Source organism: Miscanthus floridulus, chromosome 19, assembly GCF_019320115.1.
Source record: "Miscanthus floridulus cultivar M001 chromosome 19, ASM1932011v1, whole genome shotgun sequence".
Lineage (NCBI taxonomy): Eukaryota > Viridiplantae > Streptophyta > Magnoliopsida > Poales > Poaceae > Miscanthus > Miscanthus floridulus.
In genome coordinates this window covers 100,487,048-100,508,618 of record NC_089598.1, presented here as the reverse complement: position 1 = coordinate 100,508,618, position 21,571 = coordinate 100,487,048, and the positions used below count along the sequence as shown (strand labels likewise).

The 21,571-nt window shown below is 44.3% G+C and overlaps 1 protein-coding gene across 1 annotated transcript; it reads right to left on the bottom strand.

The window, feature by feature from the left end:
• Positions 1-19,486, bottom strand: LOC136526483 (uncharacterized). Its single transcript, XM_066519142.1, has 4 exons — positions 19,105-19,486; positions 2,508-2,755; positions 1,632-2,418; positions 1-1,487 (listed from the first exon to the last, which is right to left on the bottom strand). Exons 1-4 carry the CDS (start codon positions 19,484-19,486, stop codon positions 1-3), a joined length of 2,904 nt encoding a protein of 967 aa, XP_066375239.1.
• Between the last annotated feature and the right edge of the window lie 2,085 nt (positions 19,487-21,571).

Genomic DNA, 21,571 nt, shown 5'->3' with positions numbered 1-21,571 from the left:
TTACTTGTTTATCCGTCGCTTTCTCAATGACATGAATGTCTCCATTATATCATCTTCATTAACTTGGAAGAAAATATCCCGCTCAATAAATATGACTAGACAATCATCCAAAACAGTATCACCTATCTTATTCCTTGACTTTGTTTTCACTATAACCAATGCAGAAAATACCCTTTCAACACTCGCAGTTGCCACTGGTAAAAGCAATATCAATTTGAGAAGCAAGTACACCATATCATACACTTTGTGCCTCTTTGTTTCAACAAGCTTAACTGAGAGATCAACAATGTTGTCTAGCTCTTGAAAGATAGCATCTTGTCGCATGTCATTAATATAATTATCAAGTTGCAATTCCAGTTTTAACAAATCATTGTTGGAGAAGTCCTTAGGATAAAATTCAGCCAATCTACGTACCTTCCGTGCATCAAAAGAAGCAAAGGAGTTGGAAGGACTGAAGGCTGACATACAAGAGAGTAGCTCCATATTGATCTCATCAAACCGATTATCAAGCTCTTGACTAATTTGATCAATGACACCAATGTATACTTCTCTTCGGAAATGGTCATCATTTGTTTGGTTTCGGGCACGAGCATACCGTGCTGATTTTCCATAAGGCACATAAGCACCATCCATAGCAGGAACTTCAACACCATGTTTAACACAAAAAGAAGTGACCTTCTGAAGAAAATTATCCCAACCATTAGACCTCAACTCCTGCATTCTGCTCTTTGCCACATTAACAAGTGAGATTGCATTAAGAATATCTTGATCCCTTCTCTGCAAGCACTCGGATAACTCATTTGTATATCCAAGAATAACATACATTAAGTGCACAAAGAAAACAAACTCAAAGGTTTCAAATGCTCCAAGCACAAAATGTATCTTTGTCCAATCTTCCTTATATGCATTATCAGCACCAAGTTCAATGAGCACATCATGAATTGAGAAATATATAGTGATGATGCTACATATAGTTTTGTAATGAGAGCCCCACCGAGTGTCACCAGGCCTAGGCAAACCCATCTCTTGATTTAATCCACTCCCTGATTCAAGGTCACCACACTCTAGCGCTTTCTTGACATTCTCAAGCCTAGCATTTCGAAGCATATCATGACGCTTGCAAGAAACCCCAACAATGTTCAACAAGATAGATACTTGATCAAAAAAAGTCTTGCAGTCAGTATTTCCTTTGGCAACAGCAACAAGAACTAGTTGGAGTTGATGTGCAAAGCAATGAATATAATAAGCGGAAGGTGATTCTTGCATGATTAAAGTTTTGAGCCCTTTAATATCTCCTTTCATATTGCTAGCCCCATCATAACCTTGACCTCTAATCTGCTGCATACTCAATCCATTACTAACAAGTAAAACTTCAATTGCTTTCTTAAGTGACAAAGAGGTAGTATCATCAACATGAACAACTCCAATAAAGTGCTCACATGGCCTTCCAAGTTTATCAACATAACGCAAGCAAAGAGCTAGTTGTTCTTTATGTGATATATCACTAGACTCATCAGCTAAAATTGCATAGGGCTCATCACCAAGTTCCTCAATTATTTTCTTTCTAGTTTCTATGGCACAACAGTGAATAATTTGCTTTTGTATCTTTGGGCTAGTCAAAGTGCAATTACCTGGTGCATTGTTCAAGACATACTTGTTCACTTGTTCACTATTTCCTGCAAGAAACTTTAAAAGTTCAATGAAGTTGCCTCTGTTGCTAGACTCTTCACTTTCATCATGTCCACGGAATGCCAATCCTTGATGCAAAAGAAACTTGATACATCTAAGTGAATATATCAATCTTTTCTTATAAAGACGAAGCTCCTCCTCACTCCACTTGTCAATGTTATAATCAATTGCTACCTTGGGATTCATAAAACCAATGTACCTCTCTTGAGCTGCTTTATGTGCCCTAGAACCAGAATGTTTGAGAAGTGCTGTGTTTCCTATATTCCAATTATTCCATCCATCAACAATAAAAGTTTTTGACCCACTGCCCTTCTTGAACAAGTAGCATATGAAGCAAAATGCAGAATCCTTCTTGACACTATATTCAAGCCACTCATAATTATACAACCATTGTATACTGAATCGACGAGGTACGCCTCCAATGTTTCGGTATGGAAAATCATGTATATAAGGTTTGCAAGCACCTTTAGTAATATATGCTCTACGGATTGCATCTTGATCATTAACAAGATAATCTTCAATAGGCAGCCTTTCACCTGGATCATATGGTAGGCGATTGATGTCATACGCCGGCGGCTTTGATGCGAGCGGTGGCGGTGATGCTAGCGGGGGCGAGGGCAAATGATCTGCAATTTCTTCAACTTGTACTCTATCTTCTTCTTGATTCTGCTCTTCCACAATATTTTCATCCGGAGGTGGGTCAATAGCAGCCGCCTTCTTTGCTACTTTCTGAAAAAGGGATCGAATGTCTCCGTTTCTTTTCATAATTCAAGACTCAAGAGTTCTGAAAAAAACACTCGTCAATTATCAAAACTAACGATCGGAAGAAACCTGAAACTAAGGAAGAACGGGGATGGACGGGGAGTATCACCTGAGGAACTGAGGAAGGACTGGTGATCAGTCTTGTAGGCGATGGCGGCAGTCCAGGGCGGCCAGGCCAGGCAAAGCGACGGGCGATGATCTGCTCTGCTGGTAGGGCGGCGGCGGGCGCTCTGGGCACGGGCGCACGGCACCGAGCGGTCGAGCTGGGAGCCGTCGCTAGCGCACGCGAAGAAACCTGGAAGTCCTGGTACGAGTACGACACGTCCGTCATGTCATAGACGAGGCCTGGTCCAGCGCGTGCTTGGGCCGGATGTGGCCCGAGCCGTAGTCCATGGGCCCCGTGACCGAGCAGACGTCATGATGTATGGTTGCCCCGCGAGCCACGAGTCCACGACCGAGCGTTGTTGTTTGATGGCGTGAGACGACGTTTACCGACCACCCTGTCGCCTGTCGGCCTGTCACCCGGTTACTTCCGCGCCGTGCATGCACCTTGGCACTCGTCGGCTCACACACTGGAACACTGGCAACACACTGGCACTCGTCAGCTCACACAGACACACACTCGCCATGCAACCAACCACTCGTCAGCAGTCAGCTCACACACTGGCACTGCACGACGCTGCAACTTGCACCAGCTGAAATTAAAAGAAGCTTCATTGCGTCTCGATCGACGGGTGGCCCACAGGGTGGTCGGTGGACCACCCTGACCACCCACTGGGTCCGCCACTGGCTAAACGAGGGATTCAGTAGGCTTTGGCAAAGTAGGAGTAAGAGAAAGGGGCGGAGGCCCTCGGCTTTGGCCGATGCTCTGGACTCAGGCTTTGGCTCAGGCTCTGCCTGAAGGAGAGAGTGAAGATCAAGTACCGACTCACAAGAACTAGGGTTTCATAATTGCTTCACCAATCTCTCCCTCACAATTACAAGTGTTCCCTATTTATAGGGCTCAACTATCACTTTACAGAGTTTACAACAGTGCACCTCAACTGCTACGGTACATTCCAGGAATATTCCAGCCCTAGTGTCTAACCTCAGGGGTGTTCTCATCACACCGTCTCGCGATGTCTTCATCTTGGGCCTAAGCCGACGCCCACTAGAGGCCCATCAACTGTCCTCACGTATGCCTTGCTGACCTAATCGTTCCTTGATGGGCCTCCGCTGTGACAGAACCGCCCAATTTATACAAGATCAAGTACGGTTGTCCCCGCTAACACGTTGACACACCCATACTTTCACTCATATAAACCCGGTAGTCCGCCGAGTGTCCCGAAAGACCTCGGTAAATCAACATCACAACCAAGATCGCGTGATTAAGCAAATACACATCACATACATCGGGTTGCAGCGGAAATAATATTACAAAGGGGTTAACAAATAATAGTACAAGTTTGGGTTTCAAAACCGCTTAGTGAAAACAACATAGCTTTCAAATGATTACATTAATATAAGTTCCAAATATATTGCTAGCTTAGTGACATCATCCGACAAAAGAATATAGATGAGAAGTAAGTATAGAATCACCGAGCCCACCGGCGGTTAGCCACCATCATCAACAGGTCGAGAACATCACCTGCAACAAGGTGGGATAAACCCTGAGTACTCGAATGTACTCAGCCAGACTTACCCGTCTTAAACCAAAATAAAGCGACACCAAGGATTATGCATGGCTTTCTTTAGTGGGCTAGCTGACTTGTTTGCGAAAAGCATAAGCTATCATGAAGAAACCATTTTAAGTACTTTGCATCATCTTTATTATGACCTATCCATCTAGGTAAGCACCTGTACTATAGCAATCACTTGATTAACCAATAACATCCAGTTACCAATTTAGATTTAGCATATCCCATACCATCCAGATAACCATCATTTTTCCATAATAATTACTACGATGCAGTAACTCGAGTCAAGTGCTCACTATCCAGGAGCGATGGCGATTCGAATCGGTTCCTAACCAGCTAGTGATTTATTCCTTACACAAACCTCACTCACCTGCTAAAGTGAGATATTGATCACCGAGTCAACTTTCCAGGAATCTCGAGTTTGCCAGGAACCACATGTACCCGGGGGCCGACCGACTGCACTTTGGTCTTATCATCTCGCCCCCATGTCCTACCACACCTGCTCCGGCATAGTGCGCTGCGGGCAATCTACTCGGCCTGAAAAATCTCCCAGCTTCGCGGTCGGAAGGTACTTTATCCGGCCAGCTAAATGTAAGGCATGCGTTCAACATGACTCGAGGCCCAACAACGGTCGGTCCTTAATCGACACAGACGGAAACTAACAGCACCCTAGAACCCTGTCTGGTTGCCTCCAACTTTTTCCGTCCGGTCTCCAATTATCCATCACATGGTTAATTCCAGGATATCATTATTTCCATAGCTAAATTCTTCCAGTAACCACCTATAATGTAGGTGACCGGATATCAACGATCGCTACCGGTCTAAGCAAGGCTAAGCAGTTATTCGATCCTGACCTAACAGGGTAAAAAGGTAATAAGGTACGTAAGGATAGTAATAAATGCATCAACGGTTTCAATCAACTCCTACAACTTAATGCAACAATATATAACTCATATATAGAAAGAATTGCTTTTATAAATTAGGAGACTTATAATGCTCCAGGACTTGCCTAGGATCCGACACAAGTCAGTTCAGTTAACTTGCACCATCCCGGTGACATCTCAGATCCTAGCACTCGCTTAGTCCTTCCATCTTCGGGACAGATTCATCAAACACCGTCTTTGGGTCTGGCTCCAACATCACGTCCTTCACGTGGTTCATCTAGCGTACCTAGATGAGATGCAATATGCAAGTGCATAAATATAAAGAATAGTACCATGAGACACATCACAAAATAGCAAGCAAGACAAGCATAGTTTACACTAACACACTTAAGTACTTTGCGATGCTTAACTTAAACATCACACAATCTATCATGCTAAGATGGCAAAGAAGACGACAACACCAAGCATGACACAAGTTTCCCAAGATCTCAGGTGCTCTAACTCAGTCATCACTCAAGGCATAAGTCACACTTAACAATATACAAGCAAACACTATAATTGGAATCTGCCAATTTCTGGACATGCAAACAGCAGCTACAAGATTTAGCTATAACTGGAGTTACACAAATCCAAATGACTTGCAAGAAGACATTATGGAAATCTTATGAAATTGTCTACAATTCATATTTAAACCTATCAGCATGATTCCAAAGATAACCAGGTTAAACAGGCACATTTATCAAAGCTGGTCCAGCAATTCCAGAAAGCTACAATTTCTGAAGACCAACTTAGAACAGTCATAACTCACAAACTACTTGGCCACATGCCATGAAAATTTAACACAAGCTAGTTAGGTGAGTTATCTACAACTTTATTATTATAATCTTAAGATGATTCTATAGTTAGAAGGGTCAATTAATCCAATAATTGCATCGCTATCCAAAACATAGACAGAAACTGACATGCCACTTTATACAACTATAACTGGAGTTATACAGGTCAAATAAATGTGGTTCTATACTTTTTAGAAAGCTTGTCAAATTCTAAACCACTTTGTTGTAAACACCTAAAGCAAATTCTACTATTAAGAAGGCCCCACAATACCAACAATGAAACCCTGTCTGGGTTTGGGCAGAAACAGACACAGAGATTTAAGCAAGTGTAACTCAAGATCTACTTAACCAAAAATCATGATATTTAACTTTTTGGAAAGCTTAATAAAAGTACTACAACTCATGTATTTTCACCAAGTCATGATTCAAAACCTAACTAGGCCAATTAATTTAATCTTGCAGGCCTATTCAGAATAAGGGTAAGGCAATACAGGCAATTTGTTATTTTTATAGATCTTAAACTATCAAGCCTAAAATACTGAAATTTTTACCAGACATCACTAATCACATCAGTAACACTCCATAAAAATTTCACATTTATTTGAGTAAAATAACTGCAGTTATAAAAAGAACAAGACATGACTAGCATTGAGAACCTAACTGCCTAAATCTATTTTTACAGCTAAACCTTTAAACTAAAGCATGTAATATTATTGATCTAGTACATAGAGAATTTCACAAGGATTCTAAAAAGTCCTCATTTTCTATTTTACGATTTTTGTACGAATTACTATGAATTATCAAAGTGGAGCATTCAAATCTGCAAAAATCAGAAAGAAAAGGAATCTAAATCTTGCATCGAGGACCCTGAAGTTTCCACAAATAAAACCCGAACGAACGGATCCTTTACTGCACTATTCATAAGAGTCACTGTCTATTCACTTAACCCCCTCCCTTTTACCCTATTGTCGCACGAGGTCCTTCTTCTTCCTCTAGAGCAGAGCACGTCGAGCTCCAGCCCGTGCCGACGGCGGTGGAGGACGTCTGCGGCAAGGGAGAGGCGCTGTGGAGGCGCGGTGGTAGGGCGCACCTGTAGAAGGTCTTACTAGGGCTGGCGATGGCCCATGGCCTCCTGGCCACGCGCGTGGGTGGCCTAGCGGTGGCCGTGCCGGCAGTAGCGACGAGCCAGCGGCGAACGGCGGTGGAGAAGGGTTGCGCAGTTGGGGAGTCGGTCGCGGAGTCGTAGGCGTACTCGGTGGTGGCGCTGGAGGGCAGCAGGAGAAGGAGCAGCGGCGGCAATGGAGTTCGTCCACGATGGCCATGGTTGCCGCGCGCTGGCACGCGCGCAGGCGCGCGGTTGGAGCGAGAGAGGCGATGGGGAGCCAGAGGGAGTGAGCGGGAGTGGAAGGGGGAGCCTCAGGCGCTCAGTTATGGCGGAACATGGACGCAGGGGCGAGGATGCACGCGGCAGCAAAGCTCGGCAATGGTGGGGCGCGCTCTGGTGCATGGCCGCCACGAAGTCATTTCATCGAGTACGTGGCGCGCGTTGCTGTGCCCGACTTGGAGTCCGTTTTTGGCATATTTGGTGCAGATTCGGACCTTGGCGCCTATAGAAAAGTTGCTGTCCTCAGAATGCTCTTTGACTTTGATTAAGGGTGCTCGGCCATTAGGCTGTTGGATTAGCATATAATTAGTACTAAACTTGATAGTGTCAGTGATTTGACAGTGACAAGCAAACATCCAAAATTGATGGTCGAAATGAAATGCAACTGGTGCCATCTTCTTGTATGTTCTTCCCCATCATGTAAGCTCCAACTTTTACATTTGGATCAACTGAAGTTGCTTAGCAAAATTTGGAGAACGTGGAATGTCATCGTCGAGGCCCAAGATTTCAGACTTAGGTCTACAAACAGCGGCAGTTTCGATCTTGTAACCTCTGTTTGCATCATCTACAAACTGAACTAGGGCATACTCCAAAAACAAACTATGTTGTACTCAAAACAAAGAACAACTTTTATTAAAGGATCAAGGTCTGGATCAGCTCGGTTTGCAAGATATAAAGCTCCAAAGTAGGGTACCCGCAGTCCAACCTCAGTTAGGACTTAGCCAAATTCCTGGGCTCCAAAACAGCACTGTATTGAATCTTGTGAGTTCCATTTGACTAGGTTAGAGGCCAAAATAACTCTTGACCTTTAAACAAAGTTTGTTCTACATGATATGGACTACAACTTTCATTTAAGGTCCAACCTCAAAACTGGTATAGAACCTACTGTTCTACTTTGACCAAAGTAGGATCACGATGAAGCTTAAATTATCCTTTTTGATCCATTGGAGCGTTTTCATGGCATTTGCCCAACATGATCCTTTCATGACTTTTGTTGTAGAGTTCATCTAGAGTCATTTGGGCATGGTTGCAAAATTTGGTTGATGATCGAGAATTCCCTTCACTTTATAAAATAATTCAAGCAACGACATAACTCGTCATTTCATGTGACTTCTTGATTCCAAACTTCACGAAACTTTTCCATGGATCAATATAGGTGGTTATTGATGTGAGACACACGAAGATATTCCAATAACACCACCCAAGCATATATCTTGAAAAGGGGTCTATAGGCGAGCAAAGGTGCAATCTCCAAGTTTAGGTTGGGGCTCGTTTCTATAGGTTTGACCTTGACATCTTCATCATCACTTAATATACCATGTTTTAGCTCAAACCCATTGCTTAACTGGTGGCAAACACCTGGGGTGTTATAGCCCTCCCCCCTTAAAAGAATCGTGTCCCGAGATTCACGACGAAAGACTTTTATGGAAGAGAGACATGCTACCAGTTTCCAATATCAGCGATAGCTTTAGGCTACATAGCTTCAAGCATAAGAGAGGCTAATTTGGTCAAGACACTTTCTGATACTTGTCCTTTGTAGTAAGTTTTGTCTGAAGAATTTCCTTCGTTGACCTTCATGAAGTATTGTTACTTTGGGAGGAATCCAAGATAGTAATGTCCTACGTACTTCGTCCTCGATGTACGAAGAGTGATACAAACGTAGACTAAATACTTGTAGCATCTACTTCCCTAGTGGATACAGCACATACCATATGGACTTTGCACTAGATGATAATCTCTGGAAGGATACTCGTTGCAATGTTTCCATGTGTGCAGTTCTCTTTCTCTGATAACAATATTGTATGGTCTGAGTCTGCCGAGTGAGTGGTAAACATAATAGCTGACTCTGTCGGCTCAACGTTCTTGATGATCATTCCTTAGGGAGCCTTTGGATCTAGGTTGCAACAAGGATCTGGGTGGAATCTGATGCAACCTCTTGGGTAAAAACACATATAAGGTACCAAAGGCATGTCAGCATTAGAGAACCATTGACGTAGAAGGAGGTTAGCGAGGCTTGGAGGACAACACAAATTGCAAGTAATCACAAAACTAGGGACTGGTTCACTACCAAGCAGGTTGAGTACAATTTGCCTTCGTGGTGCAGTTGCACAGCGAGTTGGGTTGACTTGCATCGTAGCAAAACCAACTTTCTTACTACATTTGACATCGAGGCTTCCATTCTAAGGCCAATCAATATCTCAAAACCCATAATCCGAAAATCTACGGTTTGACACCTTTCCAATTGCCTTCGAATTGCAAGGGCACATTTTGACTTGTAGAACATCTTGACTGCTCAACTATTATCGATACGAGAGGACAAAGGTACGGCACAAACATGGGTGCAAGGAGTCTTCTCTAGGGCATATAAAGGATTATCTAATGACAAGACAATGATTGTATTGCCAGTCTTGGCATCGATTGTAAACACAACTTTCTCAGGTGAAGGATGATCGCAGTCGCCGCGAAATTTCAGATTCTGTACCCTTTTGTTTTCTATTCATATCTCACAAACTACTGCTCCAATATGCACAAATTTTGGTGGGCATGTAGATCCATGGGTCTTCTAACTACTCACCAAAATTCAACTCAAACGGACACCGTTTGACCATCCAAACAATTCATCTACCAAAACTGTTGTGTTCTGAAATGGCAGCAAACCGAGCCTGACAAGATATCTCTCAAATCCAATGTTTTACTCAACCAATACTCCAACAAACTTGAGGCATCGACCTATCCTAAGTGAGGAATGAGGTCACCAAGTTTGGGGTCAATCCAACTTCGTTTGAGTCACTAATCGCCGGCTTGAAGATAACCGGTTTAGTGCCACAAAATCTGGACAGATTTCGTGTCCTCCATTTTCTTTGCTCCACACGTTGAGGTGTGTGTTTGGCACTCTCTAATCTTTCTCGTAGTAGCAGCAGCTTTTCTCTAGCTAAGGATGGAGGCTAGAGTTTTCCTCACATGCTTCTCTGGTAATACTCCAACCATCGTTCTAGACACCAACTTGACTATGCACAAGCATTGGACTTGTGGGCTGTTTTCGCAGGGCACAAAGCATTATTCCACATGTAGGGCATTCCTACATAGACAAGGAACCGTTCCTATATATCCTTCGACACTTCATCCAATAGAGTTCGGGCATATGTGTAATTGGCACCTTGGGGCATAAAGAAGCTAACTAAAATCAGGGACGTGCATTCACTAGCTCCTACCTAGCCGATACAATGTCTTGTACTATATACGTGATTGTCCATGATGGAATTGACTTGATAGCACATTTGGAGAAGAAGTAGCACTTGCATTGCAGGGCTAGGTTTGCTGTTTCCTTGATCAACTTTGTTCTGTGAGATCTGGCCTTCATAGTTACCAAATAGTCGTTACCTAACTGAAGACTAACTTTCCTACTGGTAACAAATCAGTTGTCCCTCAACACTAAAAAGGTTCCAAATCTTCACTCTTGATAATAAAAATTTTGGTCAAAGCCTACAGATGGTCGCCATTGAAGTCAACAGAAAGGGGTCACACCAAAGAAGGTCGGTTCGTCTACGTCATCCTTATGCACCTAAAGATTGAGAACTTGGACAGGAATCTCATATATACCAGGTGACCTATTACAACACATAATATCCTGGTCCATTTATTATCCGACTGATAACTTGTTCAACCTTAAGTGTGGTGCACCTTTTTGATCCAATGAAAATAACATAAGTTGCTCACTAGATGATCGATGTCATTACAGGGACAGTCACGTCGAGTAGAGTCACTTATCTACCACCTCTTGCAGTCTGTTTATGTTCCTGTTAGTGACCTGTTCTTCAAAGGTTAACCGTTGGACGACTTAAAAAGGGAGTCCTATTGCATCTAGTTCGACATATAGATCTCTGGACATGATGAGGAGAGATAACCAAGGAAGAGCTCAAGTGAGAATAACATATTGGTGTAGTTCTGTAATGGATCATGACTAGAAACCTCGATACCAGCGCGTGCCGAGCAGCACCACCTTGTGTGCGCGCCCACAGGAGGCTCTCGGTTTCGTCGCGGCACCATAGATCGCTAATCGTGGCACCATTACTGAACATATAACCTACAAGAAATCTCACATGGCATAAATTGGGTTGCATAGGAGCAAGCACTATGCAAAGGAGGGATAGCAAACAAAGGTAGTCACAAGGTTAGGAGTCAACAAGCAGGGGATCCGAAGATTAAAACACAACGCAAGAGAGCATAGCTTAATTGCCAAAGACAACTGAGCAGGGGACTTCTTGCCAAATTTCCATATACGTCTTGTGTCCACCAAGTGATTACCAAAACTTAGACGTGGTTCTAGGATAGCGCTTTTCAACACTCGTATGCTTACCGAGGACAAAAGGGGTGATAACTATGGCACTAATTTGATAACAAGCATACATACCCACCACTTGGCTAAACTAGAGGACATTATAGGTTAAGCATGTAACCACAATTATTTCTAGCAAGGCTAAGCACACACTTTTCTCAAGCACTTCCTATTCAAGCAACAAGGAACAAGGCATTCTTGTTTAACTCCACACGAGGAAGATAGTGCAATACATCGATCACAAGTTACTTAGTACTCAGAACAAAGGAAGGGAAGCATATTTATGCACAAGCACAATCATGATGCATGCTCGTCCTATTTGTCCTCACAAAATTGCCAGCCTAAGGTGGCAATCACGTTCTATGTCGGTGGCATAATACGTACTCTCTCGATATATAGCTAGTCGTCAGCTACATTCAATCTACGCATTCGTGGTTAGCGTACCTGCAGGCAAATTCATTGCAGCCCATCCCCACAAGAGATAAATAAGCGCACAATGAAAACAGTAAACTAAGATACTCTCCATATATACATCCCCAGATGTATATACTTTGATATCCATAGCTACCCGATAAATATACCCGCAATTAAGTACCTTCATATATACATGTGTGTAACATGTAAATATTCCAGTAGCCACAACTAACTCTCCCTTAGACCGACAGTTGGACGGTCATGCTCTCACAACTCACACTTACCTGGGCGTAGAGGCAATTGATCCATACATTACCATTCAAGTGAATGGCATCCATACAATAGCACGCCGTATGGACGACGAAAGTAAAAACACCCATGTTAGTACTTAGATAGCCACCTAATAGTCCTTAACTGGGCATAAAGGAGGATGTCGCTAGCATAGTTTTGCAAATTAGTTTTGACAAATTTGCCTGTAGCTAAAGTTTTAGTTAAAATAGACTTTTTAAAACCAAAACTTTGTTTTTAAAACAATGTACATGACAGTATTATGCTTAATCTCACTCTGATACCAGCTGTGACAGAACCGCCCAATTTATACAAGATCAAGTATGGTTGTCCCCGCTAACACGTTGACACACCCATACTTTCACTCATATAAACCCGGTAGTCCGCCGAGTGTCCCGAAAGACCTCGGTAAATCAACATCACAACCAAGATCGCGTGATTAAGCAAATACACATCACATACATCGGGTTGCAGCGGAAATAATATTACAAAGGGGTTAACAAATAATAGTACAAGTTTGGGTTTCAAAACCGCTTAGTGAAAACAACATAGCTTTCAAATGATTACATTAATATAAGTTCCAAATATATTGCTAGCTTAGTGACATCATCCGACAAAAGCATATAGATGAGAAGTAAGTATAGAATCATCGAGCCCACCGGCGGTTAGCCACCATCATCAACAGGTCGAGAACATCACCTGCAACAAGGTGGGATAAACCCTGAGTACTCGAATGTACTCAGCCAGACTTACCCGTCTTAAACCAAAATAAAGCGACACCAAGGATTATGCATGGCTTTCTTTAGTGGGCTAGCTGACTTGTTTGCGAAAAGCATAAGCTATCATGAAGAAACCATTTTAAGTACTTTGCATCATCTTTATTATGACCTATCCATCTAGGTAAGCACCTGTACTATAGCAATCACTTGATTAACCAATAACATCCAGTTACCAATTTAGATTTAGCATATCCCATACCATCCAGATAACCATCATTGTTCCATAATAATTACTATGATGCAGTAACTCGAGTCAAGTGCTCACTATCCAGGAGCGATGGCGATTCGAATCGGTTCCTAACCAGCTGGTGATTTATTCCTTACACAAACCTCACTCACCCGCTAAAGTGAGATATTGATCACCGAGTCAACTTTCCAGGAATCTCGAGTTTGCCAGGAACCACATGTACTCGGGGGCCGACCAACTGCACTTTGGTCTTATCATCTCGCCCCCGTGTCCTACCACACCTGCTCCGGCACAGTGCGCTACGGGCAATCTACTCGGCCCGAAAAATCTCCCAGCTTCGCGGTCGGAAGGTACTTTATCCGGCCAGCTAAATGTAAGGCATGCGTTCAACATGACTCGAGGCCCAACAACGGTCGGTCCTTAATCGACACAGACGGAAACTAACAGCACCCCAGAACCCTGTCTGGTTGCCTCCAACTTTTTCCGTCCGGTCTCCAATTATCCATCACATGGTTAATTCCAGGATATCATTCTTTCCATAGCTAAATTCTTCCAGTAACCACCTATAATATAGGTGACCGGATATCAACGATCGCTACCAGTCTAAGCAAGGCTAAGCAGTTATTCGATCCTGACCTAACAGGATAAAAAGGTAATAAGGTAGGCAAGGATAGTAATAAATGCATCAACGGTTTCAATCAACTCCTACAACTTAATGCAACAATATATAACTCATATATAGAAAGAATTGCTTTTATAAATTAGGAGGCTTATAATGCTCCGGGGCTTGCCTGGGATCCGACACAAGTCAGTTCAGTTAACTTGCACCATCCCGGTGACATCTCAGATCCTAGCACTCGCTTAGTCCTTCCATCTTCGGGACAGATTCATCAAACACTGTCTTTGGGTTTGGCTCCAACATCACGTCCTTCACGTGGTTCATTTAGCGTACCTAGATGAGATGCAATATGCAAGTGCATAAATATAAAGAATAGTACCATGAGACACATCACAAAATAGCAAGCAAGACAAGCATAGTTTACACTAACACACTTAAGTACTTTGCGATGCTTAACTTAAACATCACACAATCTATCATGCTAAGATGGCAAAGAAGACGACAACACCAAGCATGACACAAGTTTCCCAAGATCTCAGGTGCTCTAACTCAGTCATCACTCAAGGCATAAGTCACACTTAACAATATACAAGCAAACACTATAATTGGAATATGCCAATTTCTGGACATGCAAACAGCAGCTACAAGATTTAGCTATAACTGGAGTTACACAAATCCAAATGACTTGCAAGAAGACATTATGGAAATCTTATGAAATTGTCTACAATTCATATTTAAACCTATCAGCATGATTCCAAAGTTAACCAGGTTAAACAGGCACATTTATCAAAGCTGGTCCAGCAATTCCAGAAAGCTACAATTTCTGAAGACCAACTTAGAACAGTCATAACTCACAAACTACTTGGCCACATGCCATGAAAATTTAACACAAGCTAGTTAGGTGAGTTATCTACAACTTTCTTATTATCATCTTAAGATGATTCTACAGTTAGAAGCGTCAATTAATCCAATAATTGCATCGCTATCCAAAACATAGACAGAAACTGACATGCCACTTTATACAACTATAACTGGAGTTATACAGGTCCAATAAATGTGGTTCTATACTTTTTAGAAAGCTTGTCAAATTCTAAACCACTTTGTTGTAAACACCTAAAGCAAATTCTACTATTAAGAAGGCCCCACAATACCAACAATGAAACCCTGTCTGGGTTTGGGCAGAAACAGACACAGAGATTTAAGCAAGTGTAACTCAAGATCTACTTAACCAAAAATCATGATATTTAACTTTTTGGAAATCTTAATAAAAGTACTACAACTCATGTATTTTCACCAAGTCATTATTCATAACCTAACTAGGCCAATTAATTTAATCTTGCAGGCCTATTCAGAATAAGGGTAAGGCAATACAGGCAATTTGTTATTTTTATAGATCTTAAACTATCAAGCCTAAAATACTGAAATTTTTACCAGAGATCACTAATCACATCAGTAACACTCCATAAAAATTTCACATTTATTTGAGTAAAATAACTGTAGTTATAAAAAGAACAAAACATGACTAGCATTGAGAACCTAACTGCCTAAATCTATTTTTACAGCTAAACCTTTAAACTAAAGCATGTAATATTATTGATCTAGTACATATAGAATTTCACAAGGATTCTAAAAAGTCCTCATTTTCTATTTTACGATTTTTGTACGAATTACTATGAATTATCAAAGTGGAGCATTCAAATCTGCAAAAATCAGAAAGAAAAGGAATCTAAATCTTGCATCGAGGACCTTGAAGTTTCCACAAATAAAACCCGAACGAACGGATCCTTTACTGCACTATTCATAAGAGTCACTGTCTATTCACTTAACCCCCTCCCTTTTACCCTATTATCGCACGAGGTCCTTCTTCTTCCTCTAGAGCAAAGCACGTCGGGCTCCAGCCCGTGCCGACGGCGGTGGAGGACGTCTACGGCAAGGGAGAGGCGCTGTGGAGGCGCGGTGGTAGGGCGCACCTGTAGAAGGTCTTACCAGGGCCGGCGATGGCCCATGGTCTCCTGGCCACGCGCGCGGGTGGCCTAGCGGTGGCCGCGCCGGCAGTAGCGACGAGCCAGCGGCGAACGGCGGTGGAGAAGGGTTGCGCAGTTGGGGAGTCGGTCGCGGAGTCATAGGCGTACTCGGTGGTGGCGCTGGAGGGCAGCAGGAGAAGGAGCAGCGGCGGCAATGGAGTTCGTCCACGACGGCCATGGCTGCCGCGCGCTAGCACGCGCGCAGGCGCGCGGTTGGAGCGAGAGAGGCGATGGGGAGCCAGAGGGAGTGAGCAGGAGTGGAAGGGGGAGCCTCAGGCGCTCAGTTATGGCGGAACATGGATGCAGGGGCGAGGATGCACGCGGCAGCAAAGCTCGGCAATGGTGGGGCGCGCTCTGGTGCATGGCCGCCACGAAGTCATTTCATCGAGTACGTGGCGCGCGTTGCTATGCCCGACTTGGAGTCTGTTTTCGGCATATTCGGTGCAGATTCGGACCTTGGCGCCTATAGAAAAGTTGCTGTCCTCAGAATGGTCTTCGACTTTGATTAAGGGTGCTCAGCCATTAGGCTGTTGGATTAGCATATAATTAGTACTAAACTTGATAGTGTCAGTGATTTGACAGTGACAAGCAAACATCCAAAATTGATGGTCGAAATGAAATGCAACTGGTGCCATCTTCTTGTATGTTCTTCCCCATCATGTAAGCTCCAACTTTTACATTTGGATCAACTGAAGTTGCTTAGCAAAATTTGGAGAACGCGGAATGTCATCGTCGAGGCCCAAGATTTCAGACTTAGGTCTACAAACAGCGGGAGTTTCGATCTTGTAACCTCTGTTTGCATCATCTACAAACTGAACTAGGGCATACTCTAAAAACAAACTATGTTGTACTCAAAACAAAGAACAACTTTTATTAAAGGATCAAGGTCTGGATCAGCTCGGTTTGCAAGATATAAAGCTCCAAAGTAGGGTACCCGCAGTCCAACCTCAGTTAGGACTTAGCCAAATTCCTGGGCTCCAAAACAGCACTGTATTGAATCTTGTGAGTTCCATTTGACTAGGTTAGAGGCCAAAATAACTCTTGACCTTTAAACAAAGTTTGTTTTACATGATATGGACTACAACTTTCATTTAAGGTCCAACCTCAAAACTGGTATAGAACCTACTGTTCTACTTTGACCAAAGTAGGATCACGATGAAGCTTAAATTATCCTTTTTGATCCATTGGAGCGTTTTCGTGGCATTTGCCCAACATGATCCTTTCATGACTTTTGTTGTAGAGTTCATCTAGAGTCATTTGGGCATGGTTGCAAAATTTGGTTGATGATCGAGAATTCCCTTCACTTTATAAAATAATTCAAGCAACGACATAACTCGTCATTTCATGTGACTTCTTGATTCCAAACTTCACGAAACTTTTCCATGGATCAATATAGGTGGTTATTGATGTGAGACACATGAAGATATTCCAATAACACCACCCAAGCATATATCTTGAAAAGGGGTCTATAGGCGAGCAAAGGTGCAATCTCCAAGTTTAGGTTGGGGCTCGTTTCTATAGGTTTGACCTTGACATCTTCATCATCACTTAATATACCATGTTTTAGCTCAAACCCATTGCTTAACTGGTGGCAAACACTTGGGGTGTTACATCCGCCGCCCTGGGGAACACCTTCGCCATGATTACTGCACTTGGACTCCGCTGTCCCGGGGAGAGCCTCCACCGTCTCGGGGAGAAACTCCACCGTCATTCTTGTACTAGGCCTCCACCATCTTGGGAAGAGCCTCCACTGGCTAGGCCTCTGCCGTCTTGGGGAGAGCCTCCGCCGGTCGGGCCTCCACCGTCTTGGGGAGAGCCTCCACCGGCCGGGCCTCCGCCGTCTTGGGGAGAGCCTCCGCCGGCCGGGCCTCCGCCGTCTTGGGGAGAGCCTTCGCCGGCCGGGCCTTCGCCATCTTGGGGAGAGCCTCCACCTGCTAGGCCTCCGCCGTCTTGGGGAGAGCCTCCGTCGGCTAGGCCTCCGCCATTATTCCTTTATTAGGCCTCTTCGAGGGGGAGTTGACCCATACTCCGTATGGGCTCCCCCAACAGTAGCCCCTCAGCTACTAGGTTATGGACGGTACTACATGACCTGGTAGATGTTCATACAAGAAGAGGCACTATACAACCCAGATCTTGGTTGCGAGGATTGCCCTCCGCAACCCGTTCATGCACGCCTCGCTAAAAACTCCATCCCAAAAACCCTGTGGGAAAAAAGGGCATGGAGAAAAGAGCACGCGCATGACTCTAACCTATACATGCACTAATTCCTTAGGCTTTCAGCTCTGGGTGCCTTTATCTTCCAGATTTCTTCATCTATGGCCTTCGGCTCCTTCTACTGCTTCTATGGCATGGTTCATTGGCTTCGCTCAGTGCTCTGGTCTTCATTTCTAGGACCTTCACGATGCGTAGGTCTGTATCCTTGAGGCCTTTGCTTCTGATGTCTTTTTGGCACGCAGGTGTGTATCCAAGGCCCGATTGTATGAGCCTTCGTCTGTGTCTCTTGTCGGTGCAGAGGTCTTCACCTTCGAGTCTTCCGCCATTGGTGTCATCTCGGCGTGCGGGTCTCCGCCTCCGAGGCCTCCCCAGGTCTTCATCTCTAGGGTCTTCGCCTCTAGTGCCTTCATGATGCGCAGGCCTTTGCTTCCAAAGCCTTCGCGGGTGTTCATCTCCGAGGTCTTTACCTCCGAGTCTAGTATCGTCTTGGCGTGCTGGCCTCCGTAGGCCTTCGACTTTTCTTCGGGCGGAGGTCTTCATCTCCGATCCTTCTTTGGGTGGAGGCCTTCGTCTTTTCTTTAGGCGGAGGTCTTCGTCTCCGATCCTTTTTTGGGTGGAGACCTTCGTCTTTTCTTTAGGCGGAGGTCTTCGTCTCTGATCATTCTTTGGGTGGAGGCCTTCAAATAAATCTTCGTTCACGAGCGCCAGACAAAAGGCCTCACGCTCCTGAGTGGTTGGTCCTCCGGTGCACTCCCCTAGCCCCTCTTGGCTGGCGTTTGTGGCCGAGTTTTTAGCCGCGATTGGTGTAGTCGATGTAGTCGTAGTAGTCGAGGTAGAAGGTTGTTGTGAGGCCTTCAAACCGTTGCTCACGAGCACCAGGCAAAAAGACTTGATGCCCCGGAGAAGCTGGTCCGCGTGCTTCCCTAGCCCCTCTTGGCTAGTGCTCGTGACTAGGTCCTTAGTGACGCTTGGTGTAGGCGACGCAGTTGTAGTAGTGGAAGTAGGTGTTCAGAACCAAGTTTGCCGATGTAGACGTCGACGAAGGTGTTGTAGAACTTGGTGTCGAAGGTGTCGATGGAGGTTCTTGAGCCATATTGCAAAAGTTGTTTGACAGAGGCGATGTTGTTGTACACGATGAAGGTGTCGATGAAGCCCCTCATGCCGTCGCGTTGGTGGAGGCTAGTTATCATGGTTTTGCCGAAGGTCCTCCTGCAAAGCTGCTTGGCGAAGGCCAAAAGGTGTTTTTTGGCGGAGGCGATGTTGGTGAAGTTACCGAAGATGGTTGCGGAGCCCCTCATGCCGAAGAGCTTGGCGAAGGCGATGCCTATATAGACGCCGACGCCGCGTGTCGAAGGCCGAAGAAGTCGTAAAAATGCAACTGAGTTGATCTCCTGCATTTTTAGGGACTTAGGTTGGGCATTATAGCTTCGTCGAATATCGACTTGCTTTGCAAGTCTTTCGACACCCGAAAAGGCACTGGCTTTCCCACTAGCTGCAAAAGATGGTTAGTCATTTATATGATACGTGAAGGTAGCACGAGAGCCTTAGCTCCGTGACCTGGTGCCCGTGTTGGTTTAGGACTTCTTCCAGGATTTGATGTCTCAGCACAACAGCCTTAGCTTCGTGACCTGGTGCCCGTGTTGTTTCAGGACTTCTTCTAGGATTTTGATGTCTCAGCACGACAGCCTTAGCTTCGTGACCTGGTGCTCGTGTTGTTTCAGGACTTCTTCTAGGATTTTGATGCATAGAGTCATGGCGCCCGTGTATTCTCGGGACTTCTTCCGGGTGGCCCGGGCCATGCATTGCAATGTACTTACGCAATATATGTGTGCGATGATGAGAATGATAGCATTTGCGCAAAAATATTTAAAAGGTGTAAAGTTATTATGGATCCTGCAAAAATGATGGTAAAGTTTGAATAAAAGATATGCTCTGCATTATATGAGAGGGTTATAGTTCAGATAGCTTGTGAAGGCTGTCATTTGAGGACCTACACGGGTATGGATGTAACTAGTATTGAATATATAAGTAATCAGTTCCCTACGAAGGTTATACACAATAACATTGTGTTGATGCATATTATAAATACTTGAGAAAGAGATTGAATAACACAACTTGCAAAAATGAGAGAAAGTGTTAGCGTTAGACGGCTCAAAGGTTTAGTCACTGCCAAAGGTCTATTGCTGATGGAAACCAACTGACTGATGAAGGCCAGTAACTAACAAAGTTTGCTAACTATCGAAGGCCTATGACTGATAGAGGTTGCTAAAAACCAATAATAGGTGAAGTCCACTAACTCATGAAGACCATGACTGTCGAAGGCCCAAACTGACGAAGGCCAAATACTGACGAAGGTTGTTAAATGATCGAAGGCTGATCAGCTGACTGATCGAAAGCTGCCCACTAACTGATGACGGAGGCTGCACTGATCGAAGGCTGCCCACTGACTAATGATGGAGGCTGCTCTGATCGAAGGCTGCCCACTGACTGATGACGGAGGCTGCTGACTGATCGAAGGCTGCCCACTGACTGATGACGGAGGCTACTGACTGATCGAAGGCTGCCCACTGACTGATGATGGAGGCTGCTCTGATCGAAGGCTGCCCACTGACTGATGATGGAGGCTGCACTGATCGAAGGCTGCCCAATGACTGATGACGGAGGCTGCTGACTGATCGACGGTTGCCCACTGACTGATGATGGAGGCTGCTGACTGATCGAAGGCTGCCCACTGACTGATGACGGAGGCTGCTCTGATCGAAGGCTGCCCACTGACTGATGACGGAGGCTGCTGACTGATCGAAGGCTGCCCACTGACTGATGACGGAGGCTGCTCTGGCCCACTGACTGATGACGGAGACTGCTGACTGATCGAATGCTACCCACTGACTGATGACGGAGGCTGCTCTGATCGAAGGCTGCCCACTGACTGATGACGGAGGCTGCTGACTGATCGAAGGCTGCCCACTGACTGATGACGGAGGCTGCTCTGATCGAAGGTTGAGTTTTATGGGGACTACTAACTAATGTACCCTAATGTATTTTGAGATGGTGGAAACGTTCATACAGCAAGACAAATGTGCTCTATGTGAGGGGTTAGGTTGGGATGGTAAGAGATACTTACGGTGCTGGTGACCTGCATGTTAGTAAAAAAAAGATTCGACAAAAGTTAAAAATTATTTTAAGTTTAGCCGGGCCTGGGCCAAGCATGTATAGCCACTCAGGCCATGCTTTTGATGTGGCGAAGGCTGCAACAACTTTTTTTGGTCACATTGGTGACAAGTTGTACATGAAGGTTGGTTTACGAAATTTGCCTCGAGAGGTAGAGGTTAGACCAAGAATGTGTAAAAATAAATGACAAGGGCGAAATTTGTTAGGATTATAAGCTGATGAAAAGTAATCTCTTATGCTATTTTGATACCTTTGGTGTTGTAGTTCAAGAATTCGAAGTTGCGAAAAGATAAGCAACTTAGCTGCGGTTT

What these genes read in the sequence shown, in the direction of transcription:
- LOC136526483 (XM_066519142.1), bottom strand. Translation starts at nt 19,486, where the DNA reads ATGCAGGAGATCAACTCAGTTGCATTTTTACGACTTCTTCGGCCTTCG. An exon ending in CGTCTACATCGGCAAACTTG is followed by an intron (nt 2,756 to 19,104) that starts GTTCTGAACACC and finishes TACTCGTACCAG; the next exon opens with GACTTCCAGGTTTCTTCGCG. An exon ending in TGTCTTGAACAATGCACCAG is followed by an intron (nt 1,488 to 1,631) that starts GTAATTGCACTT and finishes TATCACATAAAG; the next exon opens with AACAACTAGCTCTTTGCTTG.